Source organism: Wickerhamomyces ciferrii, contig 00229 (genome assembly GCF_000313485.1).
Source record: "Wickerhamomyces ciferrii WGS project CAIF00000000 data, strain NRRL Y-1031 F-60-10, contig 00229, whole genome shotgun sequence".
NCBI lineage: Eukaryota > Fungi > Ascomycota > Saccharomycetes > Phaffomycetales > Wickerhamomycetaceae > Hansenula > Hansenula ciferrii.
Window position 1 is genome coordinate 1 of NW_011887511.1, and position 24177 is coordinate 24177.

Consider the following 24177-nt stretch of genomic DNA (forward strand, 5'->3'; position numbering starts at 1 on the left):
TTTTAAAAATTTACTATGGGAAAAATACAAATCTCAGTTGTTTGTGTTTTATTTCAAAAACTTTATTAATGATCTTTTAATTTTTATTTTTGTTACAAAATTGAATAATTTGAAAAATCACTAAATTTCAAACTTTGAATTTAGGGAAAATAATTACACCAAAGCAATTATAATTTCTGAAAACCCATTAATTGATATTAAAATCAATATATTACCACCAAAAGTCTTATTAAAAAACCCATTCTAAAATCTCAAATATTTGACACATTTCAATCCTGCGCAAACCAATTTGTAATTATCTCCGGTTCGGACAGATTACTATGGCTTCGAGATCTTTCAATAATATTTATGGATCACGTCAATGTCGGTTGATTACCTATTTTGATAAAGTATAGAGATTATGAGATAATGAGATCATGAGATACTGAAAAAAAAGATACATAAAAGTGAGAAGATGATTTCTTGGTAGATTAATATCAGTGTTGATTGATCTTAACTATAATGACTGAACCAGTTGGAAAAAAGCAAAAGATTAATCCAAAGAAGAAATTAGTTATAAACTTTTTCGAAAATAACTCTCCAGGTCTTCAATATCGTATGTCAACTCTAATTTCCAAAAGTATAACTTTTTAATCTAACATTAAAATATAGCTGGTCAATGGAAAAATCCAAGAGATAGATCATCAACATATAAAGATCTTGATTATTGGATTCATTTAGCAAAAATTGCAGAAAGAGGTAAAATTCATGCTATATTTGTTGCAGATTCATTAGCATATTTTGATTCTTATAAAGGACCTCATAATTTCAAAGAATCATTGAAAACTGGTATTCAAGCTCCAAAAAATGATCCAAGTCTTTCAATCTCTGCAATGGCTGCTGTTACTAAAAATGTAGGGTTTGCTGTGACTTTTAGTTCTATTAGTGAACAACCTTATCATCTTGCTAGAAGATTAGCCACATTAGATCATTTGACTAATGGTAGAATCGGTTGGAACGTTGTTAGTTCATTTTTACCATCAACTGCAAGAGAATTGTTAAATAATGCTCCATTACCTGAACATGATGAAAGGTATAATAAGACTGAAGAATATTTACAAGTTATTTATGAATTATTATTATCAAGTTGGAGAGATGATGCTGTTATTGTTGATCGTGAAAAGGGAGAGTATATTGATACTGATAGAGTTCGTGAAATTAATTTCAAAGGTGATTATTTCGATGTTGCAGGACCTTCATTATCTGAGCCTTCCAAGCAAAGATTACCAGTTATTGTTCAAGCTGGTACTTCAACAAAGGGGAAAAATTTCGCAGCTCAACATGCAGAAGTAATTTATATTAATGGATTAACACCGGGGAATTTAGGTGATAAAATCAAATCTATTAAAAAACTCGCAGTGGAAAAAGGTCGTAATGAGGATAGTATCAAATTTTTGTGTTCTGCAACTGTTATAGTAGGACAAACTGAAGAGGAAGCCCAAGCCAAGTATGATGAACTAGTTGAATACTCGGATCATGATGGTGCACAAGTTCTTTTCGGTGGTTGGACAGGTATAGATTTAAGTCAGTGGGATGACGATCAAGAATTGAATCATGTTGAAAATAATGGTATGAGATCATATATTGAAAACTTGACAAAATTTAATCCTGGTAAAAAATTCACCAAAAAGACAATAATTGAACGTATTTCAGTTGGTGGTTCAACAAGTGCAGTATTTGTAGGAACTCCTGATAAGATTGCAAATGATATTGAAAAATATGTCGAAGAAAGTGATGTTGATGGGTTTAATTTTACTTATGCAGTTTGGCCTGAATCTTTTGAAGATTTAGTTGATTATGTTATACCTAAATTACAAGAAAAGGGATTAGCACAAACTGAATACCCAGTTGAAAACGGGACTTATAGAGAACAATTATATGGTAAAGAAGGTCAATCATTTGTTCCTGAAAATCATCCAGCTTTCAATCTAAGATGGAGATCTGGTGTTTCGGAAGAAGAATTTGTTACAAAATTAAATAAAAAATAAAGAGAAATAATTGTATAATATTATCTATTCTTGATTTTTATACTCTTCAATAATCCATTCTAAGCATTCTTCAACTTGTATTAAATCTTCAAAATCAACATCAATTAATTTTTTCTTACCTTCACCAAATAAATCCTCAATTTTATGAGCCGATATATGAATTTTTTGATTTAGGTAATCTAATGAAGATAACACAACTTCAATTGTTAATGAATCACCTATGAGCAGTTTGAATTTTGATAAAGGTGGTTTGGAAATTCTTTTAAATGAATCTGTTTCATATTCTTTCTTTTTTATATTACAATATTTATAAATTTTGAATGAAGAATTATCAACATTTGAAATCAAATCTTTAATTAAATGACGAATTTTTTTCAAACTTTGTTCATGTTTAAAATGACCAATTAGTGGACGTAATATTAATGAAGATGGCGTAGTTTGATATCTATATTGATTTGAATTTTTAACAACTAATGGTTGTCTTTTGGATTCTAAATTTTTCTTATATTTTATAGTAAGCATTAATCTTAAATAAGTTGTAATTAATTCAGCTCTTGAGTTTTCAGTTTTATCAAAATTGGATGGTTGTTCATTTGGAGATTTAGTTTCATCAAATTCGATATATTCAAATTCAATAATTTCATCAATTAAATTTATTGAAAATTTTGATTCATTTTCCACTGAAACATTAAAAGCTAATAAATGATTAGCTTCCTCAATTAATTGATTAAATAATTCTTCTTCAAATATAAAATATCTAGCTTTAGAGATTTGTGATCTTATAGAATCATCTTGGGAGAAATTTTCATCAATTTTGGATTCACCAAAAATTGTAAACTCATCATCATTATTCTGTTTTTTCAAGATTCTCACTCTTAATAATTTCTTTTCTGAACCTGATACACTATTTAATGGAACAAAATCTATACGATGATTATTATCTGTTGTTTTAAGTATTGCATTCCCTTGGATTTTATATGTAGAACCTGAATCTTCATAACCATATTTAACGGCAAATATTCTTTTCCCCGTAGATTTATCTCTTGTCTTGTATAAAATTTCTTTATTATTGAAATTTTTCTTGATTGTATCCCAAAAGGTCTTTTCTTTTAAAATTTCTTCACTTAATCTTATACTTGAATCTCTTAATTTATTTGAAGAACTTTCTAAACTTGATAGTTTCCAACCTTGCCCAATAATTTTTTCATTCTTCATCCTCAATTCTCTTTCTTGTGGAGTTGTAACTTGATTAACAATATCAGAGTTCAAAGAACCTGGTGGGACAAATTTTTTTAAATGTTGAGACATCGATATAGTACCAGCAGCAGGTCTAACACAACTAATCAATAACGAAACGAAATCCAAAGCCAATGAAGATTCATTTAATGCAGTAGATATAAATTTCAACGCTTCAATTTTATTCTTAGTGAAAGTTTCATTAACATTAATCAATTGATCATCGTCATCTGGAGTTTCTTCTAAATTATCATGATCATCTTGGTCCATATCAACATCATTATCAGAATTTTGTTGAGCATTTAAGCTAGCAATCTCTTTAATCAAATCTGATTCATTTATATCAACAAATGGACCTCTTTCATGGATAATTCTGGGTACTAATTGAGCTAATGTAAGTTTTTGTCTATAATGTTAGTTAATAACCACACACTCTTTTCACAAAATAAAAAACCTTTGAATACTAACTCATCTGGAAGAAAAGCATCAACATGCTCGTCTATGAGCTTGGAGTCCAATGTAATATGTATCTTTGACAAGTCCTGCTCAGCCATTTTGAAAAGTCTTTGGTTCTGGTTTCTTTATTAAAGATTTCAATGATTTTATTAGATATTTCAATTTCAATGAACTTATACGTAAACAATCAAAGAAAAACAAAAAATTCGCGGATGATTATGTAAGAAACAAATGTTACGGGACACAGAGGTATAAACTCTGGAGTTAATTTGCAAGTAATTTAAACAATATTTTAAGCTATATAAATGAGGATTTGGTTATTAAAGACATTGGATATGACATAAAGATACTTTAAATTTCTACATATCTTTTTTTTTTCTGAGAAAATTGAGTAAAACATGGGAAATTTGAGAATATATATTGAACTTTTATTTAATTTATGATACATTTTCTCTTTATGCTGTTATAATCTCTAACAAGACACAAATCAAAGTAGCAACACTCCAAATACCCACCATGAACCAACCAGTAAATTGATTCATTTCAAATTTATTCAAAGGAACCACAATTAACAAAAAAACCAAATTAATTAATAATGCTATTGAACCAACAATCAATGTATTTGATAATTCTAATTCAATCGGACTTCCTTTCATAGGAATCACAAAAACTCCACTCATACCAATACCTAATAATATATTCAATAATGGACCACCAAAACATGCAGATAATGCCATCATAGGAAATCCCATCTTTGCAATTGTGAAATTTGATATAAAATCCCCCATTGAATTACCTATAGCAAATATTGTAACACCCAATATGGCATCTGATAAATTTAATAAAATTGCAAAAAATTTTATGATAGAAATTAATTCTGATGCTATTGTTGAAATCCATGATATTGAAATTATAAAACCTGAGAAGGAACATATTATTTTGATTAATTTAAAAGGTAATTCTGATGAAGATTTGATAATAATGGATTTCATGAAAATGTTTATACCAATTAATATTATTGATATTAAACCGGGTATTAATATAAATTTATAATTCCATTCATCATTATAAAAATTCAAAAACCCTATAATGAATGGTGTGAAAATGCATTGGATCATGAATAATATGAATCCATTATGTTTATATTCAGTAAGATCAAAATCTTCATTAATAACAGGAATGGTTATTTTCAATATAGTAACTAATGGAAGAACACATAAATTTAAAACTTTATCAAATTTTGATTTCTCTTGGAAATTCTTTAGTGTTGAGAAAATTTTAAAAAACAAACTTTTAGAATCATTATTATTAAATATTTTTTTCAATCTTGTTTTGATTATTTGATGAACATTATCAAAATCTGGTTGTGATTCAAGAAATTCTAAATTGTCTAAATTTCTATATTCATGATCAATAAACATTGCAGGTGCAGTTTGATACCTATCAGTACTATATTCATCGTCATGATCAATAAATGGTGAAGTTGGTGAAGTTTTCAGTCTTGAAGGTAATGGATTCAATGATATATTTGTATTATGTATTTGGTCATCATTGTCATCCAGTCTAATGGTCCCTTCCCTATCTTCAAAATAATTTTGCATTTGATTATTAAATTCTAAAGCACCTAAAATTGAAGGTCTTATCAAAGAATGTGATTCTTTATATTCATTGAGGTCTTCTGTAGTTGTCTCTATATGATCAAGAGCTTCAATACCAGGCATCGAACCTAGTCCATTCAGTATATCTTCATCATTAACTTCTTGATCTTCATCAATTTGATATTGTGCCATTGATTGTGATGATCCATTATAATAATTATTTCTAATTTTTTGATCAATCAGTGCCTGTTTCCTCTTTTTTGTAGTTAACCAACCCCATGATATGACAAATACAACATAAATAACATATAATAATAACATTATTAAAGATTCCCAAATTGTTATTTTACCATCACTTAGGAAAATCATTGTGATAATTATAGCTAATATTAAAAAGATTAAATCTCTTATAAATGGTTTTTTGACAACTTTAAAAGGTTTCACTATTGACATACCACCAACAACGACACATGTTATGAATAAAGCAGCACCACAAAGTTCTCCAATGGCTAAATTTGATGATCCAATTTTCATAGCTTCTAAAGTAGAAAAAACATCAGGACTTCCATTCCCCAAGGCTAAAAAAGTAACACCAGCTAGATTTTCACTCATATGAAAGATTTTGGATATAGTTTCTAAATTTGGACATAAGAATTCACTTGCAGTTATACCTAATGTAATAAATAAAATAATCAGTATGATTAAGAACCCACAAATTGTTAGGAATTTATTTTTATGACAATAATATAATGAGATATAATTTATTAGACCAATCTTATAATCATGACAATTTTGTTGAATAAACTGACATTGGTCTTCTCTGGGTATGAAATGAATATCATGACAATCATAACCAACCTCATTGGTATTATTATTATGTATTACTGAATCAACATTAAATTCAAATGTATTTGTGATATTTGATAAATCTAAATCAACATCTTGAGAACTAACACCACTCAGACAAACAAGACATATTATCACACATATAAACAGTTTCATAATATATCACACTCATAAAACAACATTCAAAGTCAAATCATTGAATAGTTTTAGCTGTTGTCGTTTGACACTTTATATTTTTCTTTTGTACTTGAAGTATTTTTCTACGTATCCTATCGGAATTATGAAAATACAGACACGGGTTGAGATGACAGACGGTATAAGCCCCCAAAAAATGATTTAAATGGATTTTAATGAGGATTTTATAGGTTTATAGAAGAAAGTAATTGTAGTTGATGATAACTTCTACAATTGGTGCCAGTTTTTCCAAAAAAAATTAAAAAATTAACGCCATCTATGTTGAATTGAAAGCTTTTTGCTTCAAAGAAATAATAAGTTATAACCCAAAAAATTAACCTGTTGAATGATCTATGTATGTTTATATGACATCTTAATTACCTGATGTATAAGAAGTTTTTGGATATGGGAATGAAGGACCAACTTCTTGAATAGATAATTTAGCTAACCATTGACCTTTATCAATTGAAGTTTTCAAATCATCATTATTAACAAGACCAGCTAAGAAACCACCAGCGAAAGCATCACCTGCACCGTTAGTATCTTCAATCCTGGCTGAATCTAATGGATGAACTGGGAATTCTTGAACATCAAATGAATCAGTGGCTTTGTTGTAAGTAACAGTGATTGTTGGTTCTAAACCGTGAGTAATAACAACAGTTCTGTTTTTGTTGGCATTAGTTTTTGGTTCTTTAGCAATATATTTAGCGATTTCTGATAAATCAGTTGTTTTCAAATCATGAGATCTTGCATAAGCTTCAGCTTCAGATTCATTACCAATAACGTAATCAGCAAATGTAATTGATTTATCTAAAACATCTTTGAAAAATTCTGGAATGAATGGAGCAGATAAGTTTAATGAAAAAGTTTTGTTATTTTCAGAAGCATGTTTACCTAAAGTATAAATAGCTTCTGGAGAAACAGTTAAATGGAATCCACCAATATAGAAAACTTTAGCACCTTCAACAACAGCCCAATTTTCAGGTTTAGTTAAATGATCTGGAGTGAAATGGTTAGCAGCAGCTAAATCAGTAGCTAAAGATCTGTTATGACCAGTGATTAAAGCAGCACATTTACCAGTTTCATGTTCAGTTTGGAATTGATACAAAGATTTAACACCAGCTTTAGCATTAGCTTCTAATAATAAATCTGAATATTTATCTTTACCAACAGAACCGAAATAAGCAACTGAATTTTCTGGTAAGATGTAAGCAGCACCTCTAGCAGCGTTTTGAGCAGCACCACCAGCAACGAATTGAACTGAAGGGTCTTTAATACATTCACCAAAGATTGGTAAATGTTTTTCATCAACTAAGATTGCATCATTAGCTTTTAATTCATATTTTTCCAAGTATGAAGGTTCAACGTTGACTTGGAAATCTAATAATGGGTTACCTAAAGCGACTAATGGGAAGGACATGATGGTATAATTGGCTTTAAAACAATTGGGTTTGTTGTTTGAAATGTGTTTGTTGTTTGAATTGAATTGAATTTAAATCGACGTAAACGAAAATACACGTGAAAATTTATATATGGCTTATGTAATCAGTTTTTTGTATTGACATGTGACTTATAATTTTAAATACTAGATTTGTACCTTGATGGTGGAATTATGGGTTAAAATAGTAGGTTTATGATGATTTTAAGATGAAAAACACCAATAAACCAGTGATTTAAGGTCATAAAATGGTCATTTAGACATTTTTCCCATACAAAAGGTGTTTTTTGGTGTAATTTTTTGGTTTTGTTTGTACTTTTTTTGATTTCGGATAATGGAAAAAATCAAAAATCAAAATTAGGCGAAAATTAAGCTTAATTTACTAAGGGAAATTGGTGATTTAAACCATTGGAAAGTTGTATATTCTCATTGATTTAGTCCAATTGACTCATCGGAAGTGAATCAACACACTTTTTTAATCCATATTCTCTTTTTTTCGCTGGTGTTTTAGGTGCTCAAGATGGTTTCTGAAGATTTTTTTTTACAATATAGACCATTCATCACAGATCCAAAAAATTATTATGAAGCTCATTATCATGAAATCATTGGATCTGCTGTGTTTTATCAATTGTTATTCACTATAAGTCCAATCATCTCTAGGTCGTTATTTGGTGAAAATTATAATGTTTTATCGAAAAAGGGGAAGAAAAATTTTGATATTCATATTGTTTCTATGGTTCAATGTTTAATCTCCATTGGAGTTATTTTCCCATTATATGGTAATGAAACTTTAAACAAGGATCCAATTTTCTCTTATTTACCTTATGCTGGGTTTGTTAGTGCTATTACAATTGGTTATTTCATTTGGGATTTATTCATTTGTTTAAGATATTTCAAAATGTTTGGGGTAGGATTTTTACTACATGCATTTGCTTCATTATTTGTATTTTCTTCAACCCTAAGACCTTTTTGTCTAAGTTGGGTTGCAGGATTCTTAAGTTTTGAATTATCAACTCCATTTGTTAATATTAATTGGTTTATAAGTAAATTACCAAATGGTACTGTCCCATTCCAAGTGCAAGCTATTAATGGATTATTATTAATGATTACTTTTTTCGTTGTTAGAATTATTTGGGGTTTTTATGCAATTTTTAAAGTTTCAATTCAATTTTATCAAGTTTGGGATAAATTACCAATTTGGTTACCTTTATCAATTGTTGGATTAAATTTTGCCTTGGATGTTCTTAATGTTTATTGGTTTAAAAAAATGGTTTCAATTGCTATTAAGAAATTTTCAGCACCACCAGCTTCTACCTCCAAAAAAGATGAATAAATCAAATGATAATATTCAATTATGATTAAAATGATTAGCATATATTCACATATATAATAAGTAATACAAAAGATATTCAAAATGATAATATTGTAGCATCGGATATATGTTACACTGTGAATAATACATAATTCCGATACATTATAAGCTATTTAGAACATCTGATTATTATACGTGATTATTAAATCACCTTGACATTTCCATTCTTTTTTTTTTTGATATGAAAGATTAGCTTCAGTGTGTAAAGATTATTGTTAAGGGAGGCAAACCAACTGCTGATAAGAAAGTATACATTTAAATGAAGTTGTGTAGTTCTAGTATTTATAATAACAACTTAGTTTATTTTGTACAGTATGAAGCTATTTATAATGAAAGAATCTATGATTATGGCTATATAGTGCTCTTGAATAGGGACTGTTGAGTGAGACTGAAGGATTTACTTTATGTATGTTTTGTTGGGTTGATCTTGATGTATTACAAGTTAACTTTATCATCAGTTATTTACTATAAATATTGGATTAATGGGTTGCATGGGAGACCTATAGTCATCGATAACGGTCATATCTCCCATAAACACATAAACAGCAGAAAATTCATTTCAATATTGGTAATTAGTTCCATCCAAAAGATAACCTTCATTAAATATAACTTTAGTTCCTTGTGCTAGATATGTCAATGTTTAAATTTTTTTAGACTAATCAATTTAGTAACTTCAACATTATTCAACCAATATTCAACATATTAAACACCATTTGAAGTGAATTGATATGAGAGTGAAGACGTGAAGACTCAGACGTAAAGATAAAGCCCAAATAATCTGGCTGGCCAATTTACCACAAATTCGCGAACATGCTGATTATATAATCATTATAAAGTATAAAGTTTAAATTTGTTTGTTTGAAAGTTTTAAGAAATTCAACATCTTTTGAATATAAAAGCTGTGGGTTCCAATTGGAGTTTAGGGGCAAAATGTATTCAATTGAAGCTACGCTGGTTATTAAGGATCAAATTAGCCCAATATGAGTTCACCAGGTGACTATTTTAAACGAATTCAAGAGGATTATCAAAAAGTTAAACGTCAATTAAGTCATAAACCAATGACAGTTGTTCAGGCTCATGAGTATTTTGAAAGGCACAAAGAGTCAATTGTCACAAATTTCTCTGTTGAAATTAGAAAACCATTAATTGACATTAGGTTTTGGAAAATCTTTGATATTAAAGCTGGTGGTGAAGAATCAATAATCATTAATCAAAGTTTGATTTATGTCTTGTGTCTTTATATTACAAATATTGAACGTTATAATGAAACTGTTTCTCAAACCCCATCTAAGGTTACATTGCTATTGAACTTGAAAGATACTTGTCCTCATTTTTTTAAAATTTTGTACATTTTCCCAAGTGCTTTAGTTGTAAATAAAGAAATTGGTGGTGATGGTCAAGTTGATCGTGATGATGATTCCAGTATTTTCGATGATGTTGAATCACAAGATGAAGAGGACTTCATCTCTTATAATCTTGGTGAGGTTATTCCCAAATTAATACAAATAAGACCTCCTGAAGAAGTTAATGATCCAATAAATTATGAATGTGGTAATGATCATGAATTCAAGTATAAATGCCACAAATTTAATAAAAATCATCTGGTTGAATCAATAACTTATATCAATAACAAAATGTGTTATTTATTATCTAAGAAATCATTACAAAGCTTGTTGTTTTTCTATGGAAGATTATTTCCACCTTTGTTTGTTGGCGGGTATTCAAATTTCATGGATAAAGATCAAAGATATGAGAATATCTTCTTTGATCCTATTATTCGTTTATTCCAATTTGCAGTAGAAGAATATAAGAATGATAAGATGGATTCTAATAACGTATTAAATGTTTCACACTCTGGTGATAACCGTATGATGTTAACGAAGTCCAAGCACTATTATAATGATAATGATAATAATAATAATAATAATAATAAAGATGATGATGATGACGATGATGACGATGATGATGATGATGATGATGATGATGATGATGATGATGTCGGTGTATGCAAATATGAAGAAATATGGGCACAAAATGATGAAAATTATAAAAACTGTTTATTCCATATAAGAATATTACACCTGATTGACAGTTTTTTTTTCGATAATGCCAGGGAACTGCCTGGTTTAAAGAAATTTATTGAAAGATCTGAAATTTTCAATAGAACTGTTGAATATTTAAAAGTATTATGCTCTTACTACAAACCTCCACTGTACATAATAATCACGGATGAGGAATATTCGTTATTCATTAAATTTGAAAATCAGAATATCAACAGTAAAACCAATCTTATTGACTCAGATTCTGAACCAATAACACCAGTTTCAAGCGATGATGAAAGAACTAATCCTTCAGTGCAAAGTGATTTAGAAATTTTAATGTGTAAGGATAAATTTTTTAAGAATAAACACCTTGTTGAAAAGAATTATAATAAGATTAATATCATTGAATCAAGATTGATGAACTCAATTTTTCTGGAAAGGTTATTGAAATCAAATGATGACGAATCCGTTTTTTATAAACAAAATCCATTTTGTGAAAGTTTTAAAGAAGAATTTGTACCTGGTATTGAATTAGGTGGATTGGAAATAAAATCAAGTTTTGATATATCATTTCTGACCAGACATTGTTACAATAAACATTCCTCTACCTGTGAAATCTATGATGATATTGATCCTTTAGAACTTAAAGCTGTCATGACCACCAGAGACTCAGCTTTTAATGAAGAGCTTGATTCCTTCATTTTAGATCCTGAACATCATGAATCCATGGTGCTGAAGTGTTATATACCAGATAAAGCAATTGAGAATCTTCCTGGATATCAGAACAAAGCACGCGAATTTCTTGAACTTCAAAGAAATGTAAGTCAAGAGATTGAAATACGTTCCAAGATTCGTCTTTACATTAAAAATAACATGGATAATATTGATAAAGTTGCAAGAAATGAAGAACACTGGTCATCAACTCATAATTTTGATAATTTTGTCAATTTTGGTGCTTTGAAAGAGAATAATAAGACTGCTGGTATATTTTTGACTTTTAAGAAATCTGAGAGCTCACCGGATGACCATGGATTTAGTTCAGACGTCAACTTTTGGAATGTGTGTAAAAATATCATTGGTGATGAATTCAAAACTATTGTGGAGACTATTCAACTTGATTAGGTGATTTTTTTCAGATGCTCTTTGGTAGCTTACGCGTATACGACTAATTAATTATTATTATTTTTTGTTTTACTCTTGATGATAACATTAAAGTTTAATATTGCCATATCGAGTTTTGTTATTGATTGTATTTTCTTACAAGGTATAATATGAGGTATATCGGAATTATGTATCTTCTTTAAGTTCTTATAACAGCATATATCCGATATTACCTTAAATTTCAAAGCTTCGCGAATGCATTGATTATATAATCAATATAAAGTATAAAGTTAATTTGTTTGTTCGAAAGTTTTAAGAAATTCAACATCAGATTTTGAACATAAAAGGAAGGGGTTCCACTTGTGATTTTTAGGGGTAAAGTAATAATTCAACTGATATGATGATGGTATTATAAAACGTAATAACCCAGTATGAGCTCACCAGGTGACTATTTCAAACTAATTCAAGAGGATTATCAAAAAGTCAAACATCGAATCAGTCACAAACCAATGTCAATTGTTCAAGCTAATGAATATTTTCAAAGGCACAAAGGATCAATTATAACAAACTTTTTTTTTCAAATAAAAAAACCATTGAATAAAATTAGGTTTTGGAAAATATTTACTATTGAAACTGGTGATGAAGAATCAATTGTCATTAATCAAAGTTTGATTTATGTCTTGTGTCTTTATATTACAAGCTTGGATCGTTATAATGAACCATATAGTGAAAATATCGATCCCCAGAATCCATCAAAGTCTATAATATCGCTAAGTCTGAGTGAAACTTGCCGTCATTTTTACAAATTGTTGTACATTTTCCCAAGTGCTTTAGTTATGAATAAAGTTATAATTGGTGATGGTGATCAAGTTGATCCTGATGATGACTCCAATATTTTCAATGATGTTGAATTACAAGCTGGAAAGGACTTTATCAGCTATAACCTTGGTGAAGTTATTCCAACATTAAAGAATGAATATGTCCCTGAAGAAGTTAATTATTCAATGAATGAAGTTCGTGATACTAATGATGAATTTAAGTATAAATGTCATAAATTTAACCAAGATAAATTAGTTGAATCAATGACTAAAATGAATGAAAAGCTCTCCTTTGAGCTATCCAGAAAACCATTAAAAAGTTTGTTATTGTTCTTTGGAAAATTATTACCACCCTTGTTTGCTGGTGATTATTCAAACTTCATGTTTAAAAATCAAAATTCTTCCAAAATATTATATGATGATTTCTTCTTTGATCCTGTTACTCGTTTATTCCAGTTTGCAATGGATGATTCTGATACTGATTCGTTGGATCCAAATAACATATTGAATGTATTACATCCGGGTACTGATAATCATATTGTGTCAAAGACTAGATATTATGATGATGATGAGTCAACATTATTTCACTCTGAGGAGACATGGGAAGATGAAAATTTATCTATAATAATCTTACACTTGAAGGATCAAAGGTTTTTCCACAATGTTAACAAGGGTGGTAGAGGCTTAAAGAATTTTATTGAAGATTCTAAGATTTTCAATTCAATCGTTTCCAACTTGATTAAAGATCAATCTGATTCACAAAATTCAAACTATATAATCATCACAGATTATCAGTATTCGTTGCTCATTAATATTCAAAATCAGGATAAAAGCAAACAATATTCCATCATTAAGAATCAAATCAATTCATTTGACCCAAATTCTGAACCAATAACACCAAGTTCAAGTGATGATGAAACACTTTCCTCAGGTGAATATGATTTGGAAGTCTTGATATGTAAGAATGTATTTTATAAAAATTTAGATCTTAATGAAATGAATTATAATCAAATCAATATAATTGAATCAAGATTAATGACTTCAATCTTTTTATTAGAGAGTTTTTTGAAATCATTAGAATCTAGAAAGACGTCCCGCAGGTTCCAAAGAAGGAAGAGAAAAGCGAAAGGGAAACAAATTAAAGCTCATTAGTGGAGCAATGTGAAGACTAAATAGGTAAAGCATCATGAAATATGTATTTATTGAATAATCTATAGTGGTATAGTTGCTGAAGTACAATGGTATTTGCTAGTATGATTGGATATTATATGTTGTTATGTAGGAAACGTTACACAATTCTGATATACGACATAACAAAAACATCACAACTAACAATTTCCTTGTTATTATCTCTAAAACTATTTTCACTACTCACTACTCACTAAGTCGTTCAAATTCATTGACTGTTAATCATGGCGTATATGCCGGTATATATATCGTATGGTAAATAGAGAACCCCAGGTCTGCTGCATTACTCACACTCAATGAGTTATATAGATAGCCCTACCCTTGTTTCCAGATCGTCTCTATAGATCAGTTATCCTATCAAAGGGACGGAATCGCATCATATATAGTTTAATATGCTAATTCACCCTATTGATGTACTTAACTATATTATACGTTATAAAGCAAAAACATATCACAACTAAAGCACATTATATAGCATTAAAATACAGCTGATATATAAGATAAATTAAGAGTATAGGAAATCAAAGAAAAAAGTTGAGAATTATTAAAGAATAAAATATAATGACAAACTTAAGTGTCTATAAATTGAAAGTTGAGTATGAGCTAGTAAATGTAATCTTTCAATCAATTTTACCTTTCTCCATAACATTCTTGAATTTATTATGTCCAATAATGTTCTCAAACTCTTTCCAATAGTTTTTGAAGTCTTTATCTGACCACAGCTTGTTAATTGTTTTAAAGACCAAAAAAATACCAACAGTTTTACCATATTTCTTCAAAGCACCAAAGTTCAAAAAATCTTCAAGATCGATACTAGTATAACTAGGATATGTTTTCTTAATCTTTTCAAGATCAGAATGACAGTTCATATTATGGAAACGAATCTTGGAACGTATTTCAATTTCTTGACTCACGTCTCTTTGAAGTTGAAGAAATTCACTTGCTTTATTCTTATCAATAAGATTCTTCATTGCAAAATCTGGTATATAACACTTCAACATCATGGACTTTTCTCTCTTGTTTGACTTTGAAATAAGAAAATCAATTTCTTCATCAACCGTTGAATCTCTGGTACTCATGACAGCTTTGAGTTCCAAAGGAGCAATATGATATAGCTCACTTGTAAAAGTTGAATTAATTGGATCACGCTCAAGGAATGATGAGATAAAATCTATATCAATACTTGATTGTATCTTGAGTCCACCTAATTCAATACCTGGTATAAATTCTTCTTTAACAGCTTCACAAAATGGATTAAATTTAACTTCATGATTTGATTTCCCCAATAACTTCTCCAAAAAAATTGAAGTCATCAATCTTGATTCAATGACATTGATTTGATTATAGTTCAATTCATTAAAATGTGAATACTTTAAAAATACATTTTTGCACATCAAGACTTCTAAATCATATTGACCTGAAGAAATTGTGTCATCATCATCACTTGAACTTGGTGTAATTGGCTCAGAATCTGAAACAGATGATTTGGTTTGAGATTTAGTATTTTTATTTTGAAGATTAATGAACAATGAAAATTCATAATCTGTGATGATTATATAGTTTGGAGTTTGACAATTAGATGATTCTTTTATCAATTTGGAAACAATTGAATGGAAAATTTTAGAATTTTTAATGAATTTCTTTAAACTTTTACCATCACTATCGACATTTTGGGAAAAAGCTTGATCCTTCAAATGTAAAATTTTCAAATTGGATGAATTCCCAGCTGGTCCCCATACTTCTTCATATTCCAATAATGATAATCCCTCTTCATCATCAGAATACTTGTACTTCTTTAACGATGATGATTTATCCTCATCTTCAAACTGGTTATACTTCTTTAAAACAATCCGGTTATCAACACCAAAGTGTGGAACATTCAATATATTATTAGAATCCAAGATGTCATTCTTAGAATCATCCATTGCAAATTGGAACAAACGAACAATTGGATCAAAGAAGTTATTACCAAATAATCGAGAATTAGTCTGTAACAAATTTGAATAATCACCAACAAATAAAGGTGGTAATAACCTTCCATAGAAGAATAATAAACTTTGTAATGATTTTTTGAATAATAAAGAACAAATCTTGTTATTAATATAAATCATTGTTTCAACCAAATGGTCTTCATTAAATTTATGACATTTATACTTAATATTTTCTGATTCATTTAGTGAATAATCGTCATCTTCAAAGACATTTGCATCTTTACATTTCTGAATAACTTCACCAAGATTATAACTGATAAAGTCCTCTTTATCTTGTAGTTTAACATCTTTGAACACATTAGAGCCATCATCAGGTTCAACTTTATCATCTTCATCATCTTCTTCACTATCATCACTATCATTACTATCATCACTATCATCGTCGTCACCATCATCGTCGTCATCATCGTCATCATCACTATCATCATCTTCATCATCATCATCATCATCTTCAACACCAATAAGTTTATTCATAACTAAAGCACTCGGGAAAATGTACAAAATTTTGAAAAAGTGAGGACAAGTTTCTTTTAAATTCAACAACAATGTAACCTTGGATGGGGTTTGAGAAACAGTTTCATTATAACGTTCAATATTTGTGATATAAAGACACAAGACATAAATCAAACTTTGATTAATGACAATTGTTTCTTCACCATCAGCTTTAACGTTGAATATTTTCCAAAACCTAATTTCATTCAATGGTCTTCTAATTTCCACAGAGAAGTTTGTTACAATTGATTCCTTATGCCTTTCGAAATACTCATGAGCCTGAACAACTGTCATCGGTTTATGACTTAATTGTCGTTTAACTTTTTGATAATCCTCTTGAATCAGTTTGAAATAGTCACCTGGAGAGCTCATATTGGGTTAGTTTGATTCCTGATAGTCACATAGCTTCTCACGGTATAAACCCCTGAATTTCAAGTGGAATTCCTTCCTTTTATATACAAAATTTCAAAATTTCAAGCAAAAAAATTTAAACTTTATACTTTATATTGATTACATAATTTATGATTATCTAAAATGTTCGCGAATTTTTTTGTTTGTTGATTTTTGTCGCCACGTAAATTTGATTGAAATTTGTACAAAGTTGAAGAAAACAAATCAAACGAAAAGCAATTGAGAAGTTCAAAAAGGGGTCAGAAAGGGTTCATAATGTCTCTTGTTCAATCGTTTGCTGCTGCTATTGATCAACCTTCCATCAATTGGAAGAACATCATCTTAGGCTTCACCACTTTCCAATTTTTATTTGAAACCTATTTAACATATCGTCAATATAAGGTCTTGCAAAAAGATTCATTACCACCAACTTTACAAGCTGAAATTGATGATAAAACTTTTAAACAATCACAAGAGTATTCAAGGGCAAAGGCTAAATTCAGTATTTTCAATCAAGTTTTCTCATATGTTCAAAATGTTGGCTTCATTGTATTGGATTTCTTACCAAAATTATGGTCTTTAGGTGGTGATTTATATTCAAAATCCATCAAATTCTTACCTGCTTTCGCTCAATCAAGTGTTATTGTTCATAGTTTATACTTCTTATTCTTATTACAAGTCATCTCCACTGTTATTTCATTACCAATTTCTTATTATCAAACTTTTGTTCTTGAAGAAAAATTTGGTTTCAATAAATCAACAAGAACTCTTTGGATTACTGATGCTTTTAAATCTATTCTGTTAACTGTTTTATTAGGGTTCCCAATTCTTGCTGGGTTTTTGAAAGTTATTGATTATTTTGGTGATAGTTTTGTCTTTTATGTCTGGATTTTCTTAATGTCTGTTCAAGTTATTGCTATTGCCATTTATCCAACTTTAATTCAACCATTATTCAACAAATTAACTCCATTAGAAGAAGGTGAATTAAAAGAATCAATTGAAAACTTAGCTTCCAAGAATGAATTCCCATTATCAAAATTATATGTTATTGATGGTTCCAAAAGATCTGGCCATTCAAATGCTTATTTCTATGGTTTACCATGGTCAAAACAAATTGTTATTTATGATACTTTAATCAATACTTCAACAACCGATGAAACTACCGCGGTTTTGGCTCATGAAATTGGTCATTGGGCTTTATCACATACTTCCAAAACTTTAGTCATTGCACAAGCTCATATTTTATTTATTTTCACATTATTTTCAGGTTTTATTCATAATAAATCATTATTTGAAAGTTTTGAATTCTTTGGTCAAGAACCAGTTATTATTGGATTCTTATTATTTAATGATATTTTACAACCTTTAGATAATTTATTAACATTTTTCATGAATTTATTATCAAGAAAACATGAATATGAAGCTGATGAATATGCTGTTAAACAAGGTTATGCTAAAGAATTATCAAAATCTTTAGTTAACTTAAATATCAAGAATTTAAGTTCTCCAGATGCTGATTGGTTATATTCAAGTTATCATTATTCTCATCCAATTTTAGCTGAAAGATTAGATGCTATCAATAAAAAGGCATTAGTCTATAGCTCAAAGGAAAAATAGATTTTATATAAACAAAATGAATGTACAATAGGATCATATATTCAAAGTATATTGTAGTTTTACAGGGCACATTTTTCTATATTAAATATATTAGTCTATTATATATACATATTCAAATAAATAACAAAAAACTCAAAAGGAAAACAAATTGATTACCAAACTTGTAATTCATCAAAGAAATCAACTCTACCTTTAGCAACATTTAAATTTTCACCAACAGCAGATCTAATATCATCAACCATTGAATTATGACCAGCAGTCCAAATACCAATAGTACCTTGAGATTCTGAAAAATCATTATGAACAATTTCATTAATTTGTGGTCTACCATATCTAAATTCAATAAAATCTAATTGTTTCTTTAATGAATCTAAATTACCAGATTTTTCATCATCATTTGAACTTAATTTTTCAGATTTTTGTTCAGAATCAGAACCATTTGATGATGAATGATCTCCATTAAATCTTGAGCCAATTGCACTATCAGGTTGTGAAACATAAATTATAACTTCAACACCAGTGTTTTTCAATTTAACCAATTCTTCAACAAACCAATCAATTGAACTCCAATGTCTAATAATCCAATATAATTTAACTTGTTGATTTTTACCAGATTGAACTGATTTTAATGCATGTGAATATGGACCTGCAATACCTGTTGAACCTGAATATAATAATGCAGTATCATATCTTGTAACATTAGTTGGATTACCATATGGACCTTCCACTGAGATTTTAATGATACCAGTTTGACCAGGTTTTGATTTTAATTGATTATAAATTTGTGATGTAACACCACCTTTAATCTTGGTGACAAATGTAATTTCTTTATCTGAAGTTTCAATTATAGTAAAAGGGTGTGATTGGAAGAAAGTAGTTGGTGTTAAATAATGTAAATAACCATAAGAACCTGGGAATGCCTTCCAATATGATCTTTTTGGGATAACAACTTTTAAAGTTTCTTCAGAAATTATAGTAACTTTCGCATCTTGAGTACCAAATGAAATCAATCTTAAGATTCTAACAAATCTATCAAAACACCAGATGGCTGCAAGGGCATAAGTAAATTGTTCATAACCAAATTGAGTTGCATGAATCCATGAAGCTGCTAAGAAAATTGCAGCAAAAACGATATGAACACCAAGGAAAACTTCATAAAAAGTTTTTCTAACTTGATAAGCTGCAGTGAAAACTAATCCACCCATGAAAGCAGCTGCAACAATACCCCATCTATACCAAAAAGTATGTAATCTAGTAACAAATTTATCATAACCCATACCAACAGATTGTTGATGCATAGAACCAGCATGAATTAAAACCATAATGAAATTAAATCTTGAAATCCATTTATGATAAGTAATAAAAGTTGATTGTTTCCAACCTGTTAACCACATTAAGAAATTATTACGTCCAGCAAATAAAAATGTTAATTGTAATGAATAAAGTGCTAAAACACCAGTTCTATCACCTGGATATCTTGCAGCTTGTGCTGCAACTGGTTTCCAAATTGTATCATTTTGAACAAAAGTATATCTAACACCTGAAAAGATGAATAATAAGGCAAAATAAAAGAAAATCACAATTGTTTCAATTCTTAATGGTACAAACCCACCAACAACTTTGAGGAATTGTATAGGAGTGGAATGTTTTTTATTTGCAAATAATGAAGATAATGATAATTTTGATCTTATAGTATTAACAAATTTTGAATGGAATGCTTTGTTAATAAATGCAACTTTATTCAAGAAATTCCAAATGGTTGCAACAAGGAAAATAACTGCCCAATAACCTAATAAACCAGCACCTAAATACATTGTATCTTCAACGTTACCCCATCTAGCTTTATAAGAATTATAATAATTAACATATTTTTTCTTGTTATATTGAACTGGTGTATCAAAAATAGCAGTCTTGTTGAAACCATCAATTTTAGTGGTATCAACGATATATTTTGTTGCATTTGCATAAGCTTTTTGTAATTTTTCAGAATCTAAGGTAACATTATATTCTGAACAATATTCTTCCACGATTTTTTCACCATGTTTATCATTTTCACCTAATTTATCATAAATACAATTTATCCAAGAACCTAAAGCTGGTTTATTTTTACAATCACATTTATATGTTTTCACAGTATCTTTTTCACAAAATGTAGCAGCTGATAAGACAGCACCTTTACATGACATGACAACGTATTCTTCATATGAATATTTATGGAATCCTTCAGATGCTAAAGCAGTGGAAGCAAGTGCTAAAGCACCACCAACAGTTGAAAACTTCATGGTATTTGGAGGTGTTGTGGTTTGAACTTTGGAGATATTAACTTTATAGATCTATGGGATTCAAAAATAAGGGATTTCCAAAGTATTTATAATAGCTGATCTTTATGGAATTTTCCCAAAGGGATAATTAAATTAACGTAAACGTCTGAGCTTTTAACGTATACCGCATATTCAAGTACTTTAGCCAGTCAGATTCATGAAAATTGTCATAAAACAAAGAAGTATGTCCATTAAAATGGTTGCATGAAAGTGCTTTTCAGGTAAAAATAAAGTTAAAGTTGTAATCTGGAAACACCGATTAAAGAAACATGAATTTTGAAGGAATCGAAGTGTAGTTGTGGGTTGTGGAAAATGGGACAAGTCCCTAAATTTGATTATCTTGATAATATTGATCAGATTGATCGCACCAAGGTGTGGTTTTGATCTCTAAATAACTTGAAAAATCTCCCAAGAACAGCCTGTTTTTGAAGAGATATTTGAGATCTAGAATACTGATTATACCCATTAACCATTTGAAACGAACCTGATATCTCTTCTGATCTTTGATCTTTGATCTTTTCTCATTCTTTATCTTCTATCTTAAAGTGTGGGTTCAAGTCCCCAAAACTCAGAATCACAACGACCTAGACCACAATCCAAACCATAACAACGAAAAAACTTTTTTTTGGGACAATTGACATGATAATCTTCAAAAATTAGCTGGTACTAGTTAAACTACAAATCATTTATATACTTGAGTACAATTCATAACAGGAATCTCAACTGTTTTTATACAATCTAAACAATCTTTCTTGGCCATAACAGATTCAACTTATAAACTTGGCAAGTGGATTATACGTTTCACTTACTCGCTGACTTTATCAAAGATTTTCTTATATGGGTGTGAATTTTTAAAGCCGGACGTAAAAACTATAGGGCAAAAATATGCATAGTTGATAAAATTTATACAACCATCGATACCAAATTACCATTCAACTTGTTGTGAGTGGATATAATTGAAGATTTAGTAGGTGTGATGGAGTACCTGGTGTATCAAGTGGATGGTAATCCCCCAGTTGAAAGTCATTGAAGATCATGATTGTTCGAGTTTACGTTAGTTTAAACGGTTTACCGGTAGGATCATTGCAGTGAACGGTCATATATAAGTTAGTTGAAAACTTGAAAGTTAGATTGATCTGATAACTGAAAGGCGAATTTGTACCTTTTCATAATTCATAATTTGTACTCGAGTCGACTCGTGTGAAAAAACTTCTCATATAACTTCTGTGAAAAATTGTGAATGAAAAACACCAGGGTCCAGTACACTACGTGCTACGTGCTACGACGTTGAATATTGTCCTTGATATATATACATATTTCAACGACGTAGATGAAGAAATATATATCCACGGATCACTAGTACGTCTAGCACCAGCTACTCTTTCAAAATATGGGTGTTATATTCGTTACAACTTACATGTTGATGTTACATAACCAGCTACAACTTACAACGTCCGTACAACTAACAATATGCCTACATCAGCCCTAGCTATATACATCTCTGATCAGTTTCAAGAGATACTTCAAGTACCCTGAATCGTGATCTAGCACCTAGTATGATATATTCAAAACCTCAAATCATAAGTTCGTATGATTCTGTTTCAAATCATCATTTATACCCACCTTCTAAACGCCTGTTGCAACCAAACTGTTCACAAATTCAAACAAGAATTAAAGATCCCTTTCAACTGATTATCTTGATAAACTCAACAAAAGTTAAAATAAGCTTAAAACTTCGTATCCGATTCCCAAAATTAAATGCATATAAAAATGTCCCGCGAGTTTTCATGTCGGTGTTATAAAATTTTAGCTGTGCGAGCGCGGGCAAAGAAAAAATTTTGCTAAGCTTTTTTTTGTTACTTTTTATAAGCGCACAAGTCAAAAACTTCAAAAAGCTTATTTGTTGCAAGGAACATGAATAATTTAACTTCCAGTTACAGATAATTACTTTGAACTTTTTTCGAGCCAAGTTTGTGTATAATCAATTTGATCAATTTGATCTTTAAAGATGTTGATACTCTGTTGTATCTAAGCTATAAGTACATTCGTATTTCTAACCATGGATTCCCGTTCGAATAAAGAGATCTTCAAAGTAACTTTAAGAACTACAGCTTTAGAAGCACAGTAATTACGGCTTGAAGAGCTAGAAAGAGCTGCAAATATATGGGTCACCGGCAGTTAAAGAAGGTATGATTCTTTCCCACAACATAAAGTGATATTTAGCATTAGAAGCCCTACTTTGTACTTCAAAAAACCAATCATAGAGAAGTGAATAACTTTAATTCTATATAATGTACGTCTATTAGTTAAATATTCAAAACTAGCCAATTATCAACGCGTTAATCAATTTGCAGCCTTTTTTTAATTGAATGTCCCTTAATACGATTTGCTGGGGGGACGCGGCCAACTTCAGTATAAATTTTGAAAGAAGTAGTAATCGCGATCGCTTTAAGTTAAATGCTAGCTGAACAACAGCCAAGTAGTAGAATAGACGTGTATTCGAAAGGTCTTTAAGCTGGAGAGGAGCCTTGGCCTTGGCAATCAAAGCAGTTAAAATTTCCTTACGCGGTTATAAGGACTGCAAGGATTGAAGTTGACTATAGATTTAAAAGATAACTCAACTTTCAGCGTATCGCGTACTTATATGAATCCAAGATTTTATATGAACCGTTAATTTCTCCTCAAAAAGAATCTCGGATTAAACAACGTCCTATATCATATGTAGCAGCTTACTTATATTTCTACTTCCTTCTATAACCTTTCTCCTCAAGCTCTAATCAACCAATTAATTAATTTATACGCCTTCGACAAAAATTTAATTTGAAATCTGGAACATTTTCCTGCATCATCAGATAACTCTGTTTAGACGATCTACAATTTGGGACATGTATGAATTAACACCGCTCACTAGCTCACATGAAAACATTTATGAGACTGGGACATTGGTTTCATGGGTCTAAGAGAGACTACATACTTAAAAATCAGTAACATAAGGATAGTACAAAAAGCTGCCACTAAGGATGTTGATTTTATGAAAATAATCTCTATATTAAGGGATGCTCACGCACTA

General features: G+C 29.7%; 10 protein-coding genes across 10 annotated transcripts; 5 read left to right on the forward strand and 5 right to left on the reverse strand.

Moving 5' to 3' along the window:
* Positions 1 to 501: 501 nt before the first annotated feature.
* BN7_5685 (putative monooxygenase) lies at positions 502 to 2027 on the forward strand (the record flags this gene model as incomplete). The annotated part of the gene is made up of 2 exons (XM_011273729.1): positions 502 to 619; positions 721 to 2027. The coding sequence occupies 2 exons, from the start codon at positions 502 to 504 to the stop codon at positions 2025 to 2027; spliced, it is 1425 nt and encodes a 474-aa protein (XP_011272031.1).
* Positions 2028 to 2051: 24 nt separating this feature from the next.
* On the reverse strand, positions 2052 to 3817 carry SRB4 (Srb4p; the record flags this gene model as incomplete). Its single annotated transcript, XM_011273730.1, has 2 exons — positions 2052 to 3652; positions 3718 to 3817. The coding sequence occupies 2 exons, from the start codon at positions 3815 to 3817 to the stop codon at positions 2052 to 2054; spliced, it is 1701 nt and encodes a 566-aa protein (XP_011272032.1).
* A 357-nt stretch (positions 3818 to 4174) lies between these two features.
* ECM27 (Ecm27p) lies at positions 4175 to 5929 on the reverse strand (the record flags this gene model as incomplete). Its single annotated transcript, XM_011273731.1, has 1 exon — positions 4175 to 5929. The coding sequence occupies one exon, from the start codon at positions 5927 to 5929 to the stop codon at positions 4175 to 4177; it is 1755 nt and encodes a 584-aa protein (XP_011272033.1).
* A 781-nt stretch (positions 5930 to 6710) lies between these two features.
* On the reverse strand, positions 6711 to 7757 carry ADO1 (adenosine kinase; the record flags this gene model as incomplete). The annotated part of the gene is made up of 1 exon (XM_011273732.1): positions 6711 to 7757. The coding sequence occupies one exon, from the start codon at positions 7755 to 7757 to the stop codon at positions 6711 to 6713; it is 1047 nt and encodes a 348-aa protein (XP_011272034.1).
* A 538-nt stretch (positions 7758 to 8295) lies between these two features.
* On the forward strand, positions 8296 to 9108 carry TDA4 (Tda4p; the record flags this gene model as incomplete). Its single annotated transcript, XM_011273733.1, has 1 exon — positions 8296 to 9108. One exon carries the CDS (start codon positions 8296 to 8298, stop codon positions 9106 to 9108), a length of 813 nt encoding a protein of 270 aa, XP_011272035.1.
* A 1019-nt stretch (positions 9109 to 10127) lies between these two features.
* Positions 10128 to 12311, forward strand: BN7_5690 (uncharacterized protein; the record flags this gene model as incomplete). The annotated part of the gene is made up of 1 exon (XM_011273734.1): positions 10128 to 12311. One exon carries the CDS (start codon positions 10128 to 10130, stop codon positions 12309 to 12311), a length of 2184 nt encoding a protein of 727 aa, XP_011272036.1.
* Positions 12312 to 12721: 410 nt separating this feature from the next.
* BN7_5691 (uncharacterized protein) lies at positions 12722 to 14260 on the forward strand (the record flags this gene model as incomplete). Its single annotated transcript, XM_011273735.1, has 1 exon — positions 12722 to 14260. The coding sequence occupies one exon, from the start codon at positions 12722 to 12724 to the stop codon at positions 14258 to 14260; it is 1539 nt and encodes a 512-aa protein (XP_011272037.1).
* Positions 14261 to 14916: 656 nt separating this feature from the next.
* Positions 14917 to 17151, reverse strand: BN7_5692 (Replicase polyprotein; the record flags this gene model as incomplete). Its single annotated transcript, XM_011273736.1, has 1 exon — positions 14917 to 17151. One exon carries the CDS (start codon positions 17149 to 17151, stop codon positions 14917 to 14919), a length of 2235 nt encoding a protein of 744 aa, XP_011272038.1.
* A 294-nt stretch (positions 17152 to 17445) lies between these two features.
* On the forward strand, positions 17446 to 18786 carry STE24 (zinc metalloprotease; the record flags this gene model as incomplete). The annotated part of the gene is made up of 1 exon (XM_011273737.1): positions 17446 to 18786. One exon carries the CDS (start codon positions 17446 to 17448, stop codon positions 18784 to 18786), a length of 1341 nt encoding a protein of 446 aa, XP_011272039.1.
* Positions 18787 to 18938: 152 nt separating this feature from the next.
* BN7_5694 (Ferric reductase transmembrane component) lies at positions 18939 to 21068 on the reverse strand (the record flags this gene model as incomplete). The annotated part of the gene is made up of 1 exon (XM_011273738.1): positions 18939 to 21068. One exon carries the CDS (start codon positions 21066 to 21068, stop codon positions 18939 to 18941), a length of 2130 nt encoding a protein of 709 aa, XP_011272040.1.
* Between the last annotated feature and the right edge of the window lie 3109 nt (positions 21069 to 24177).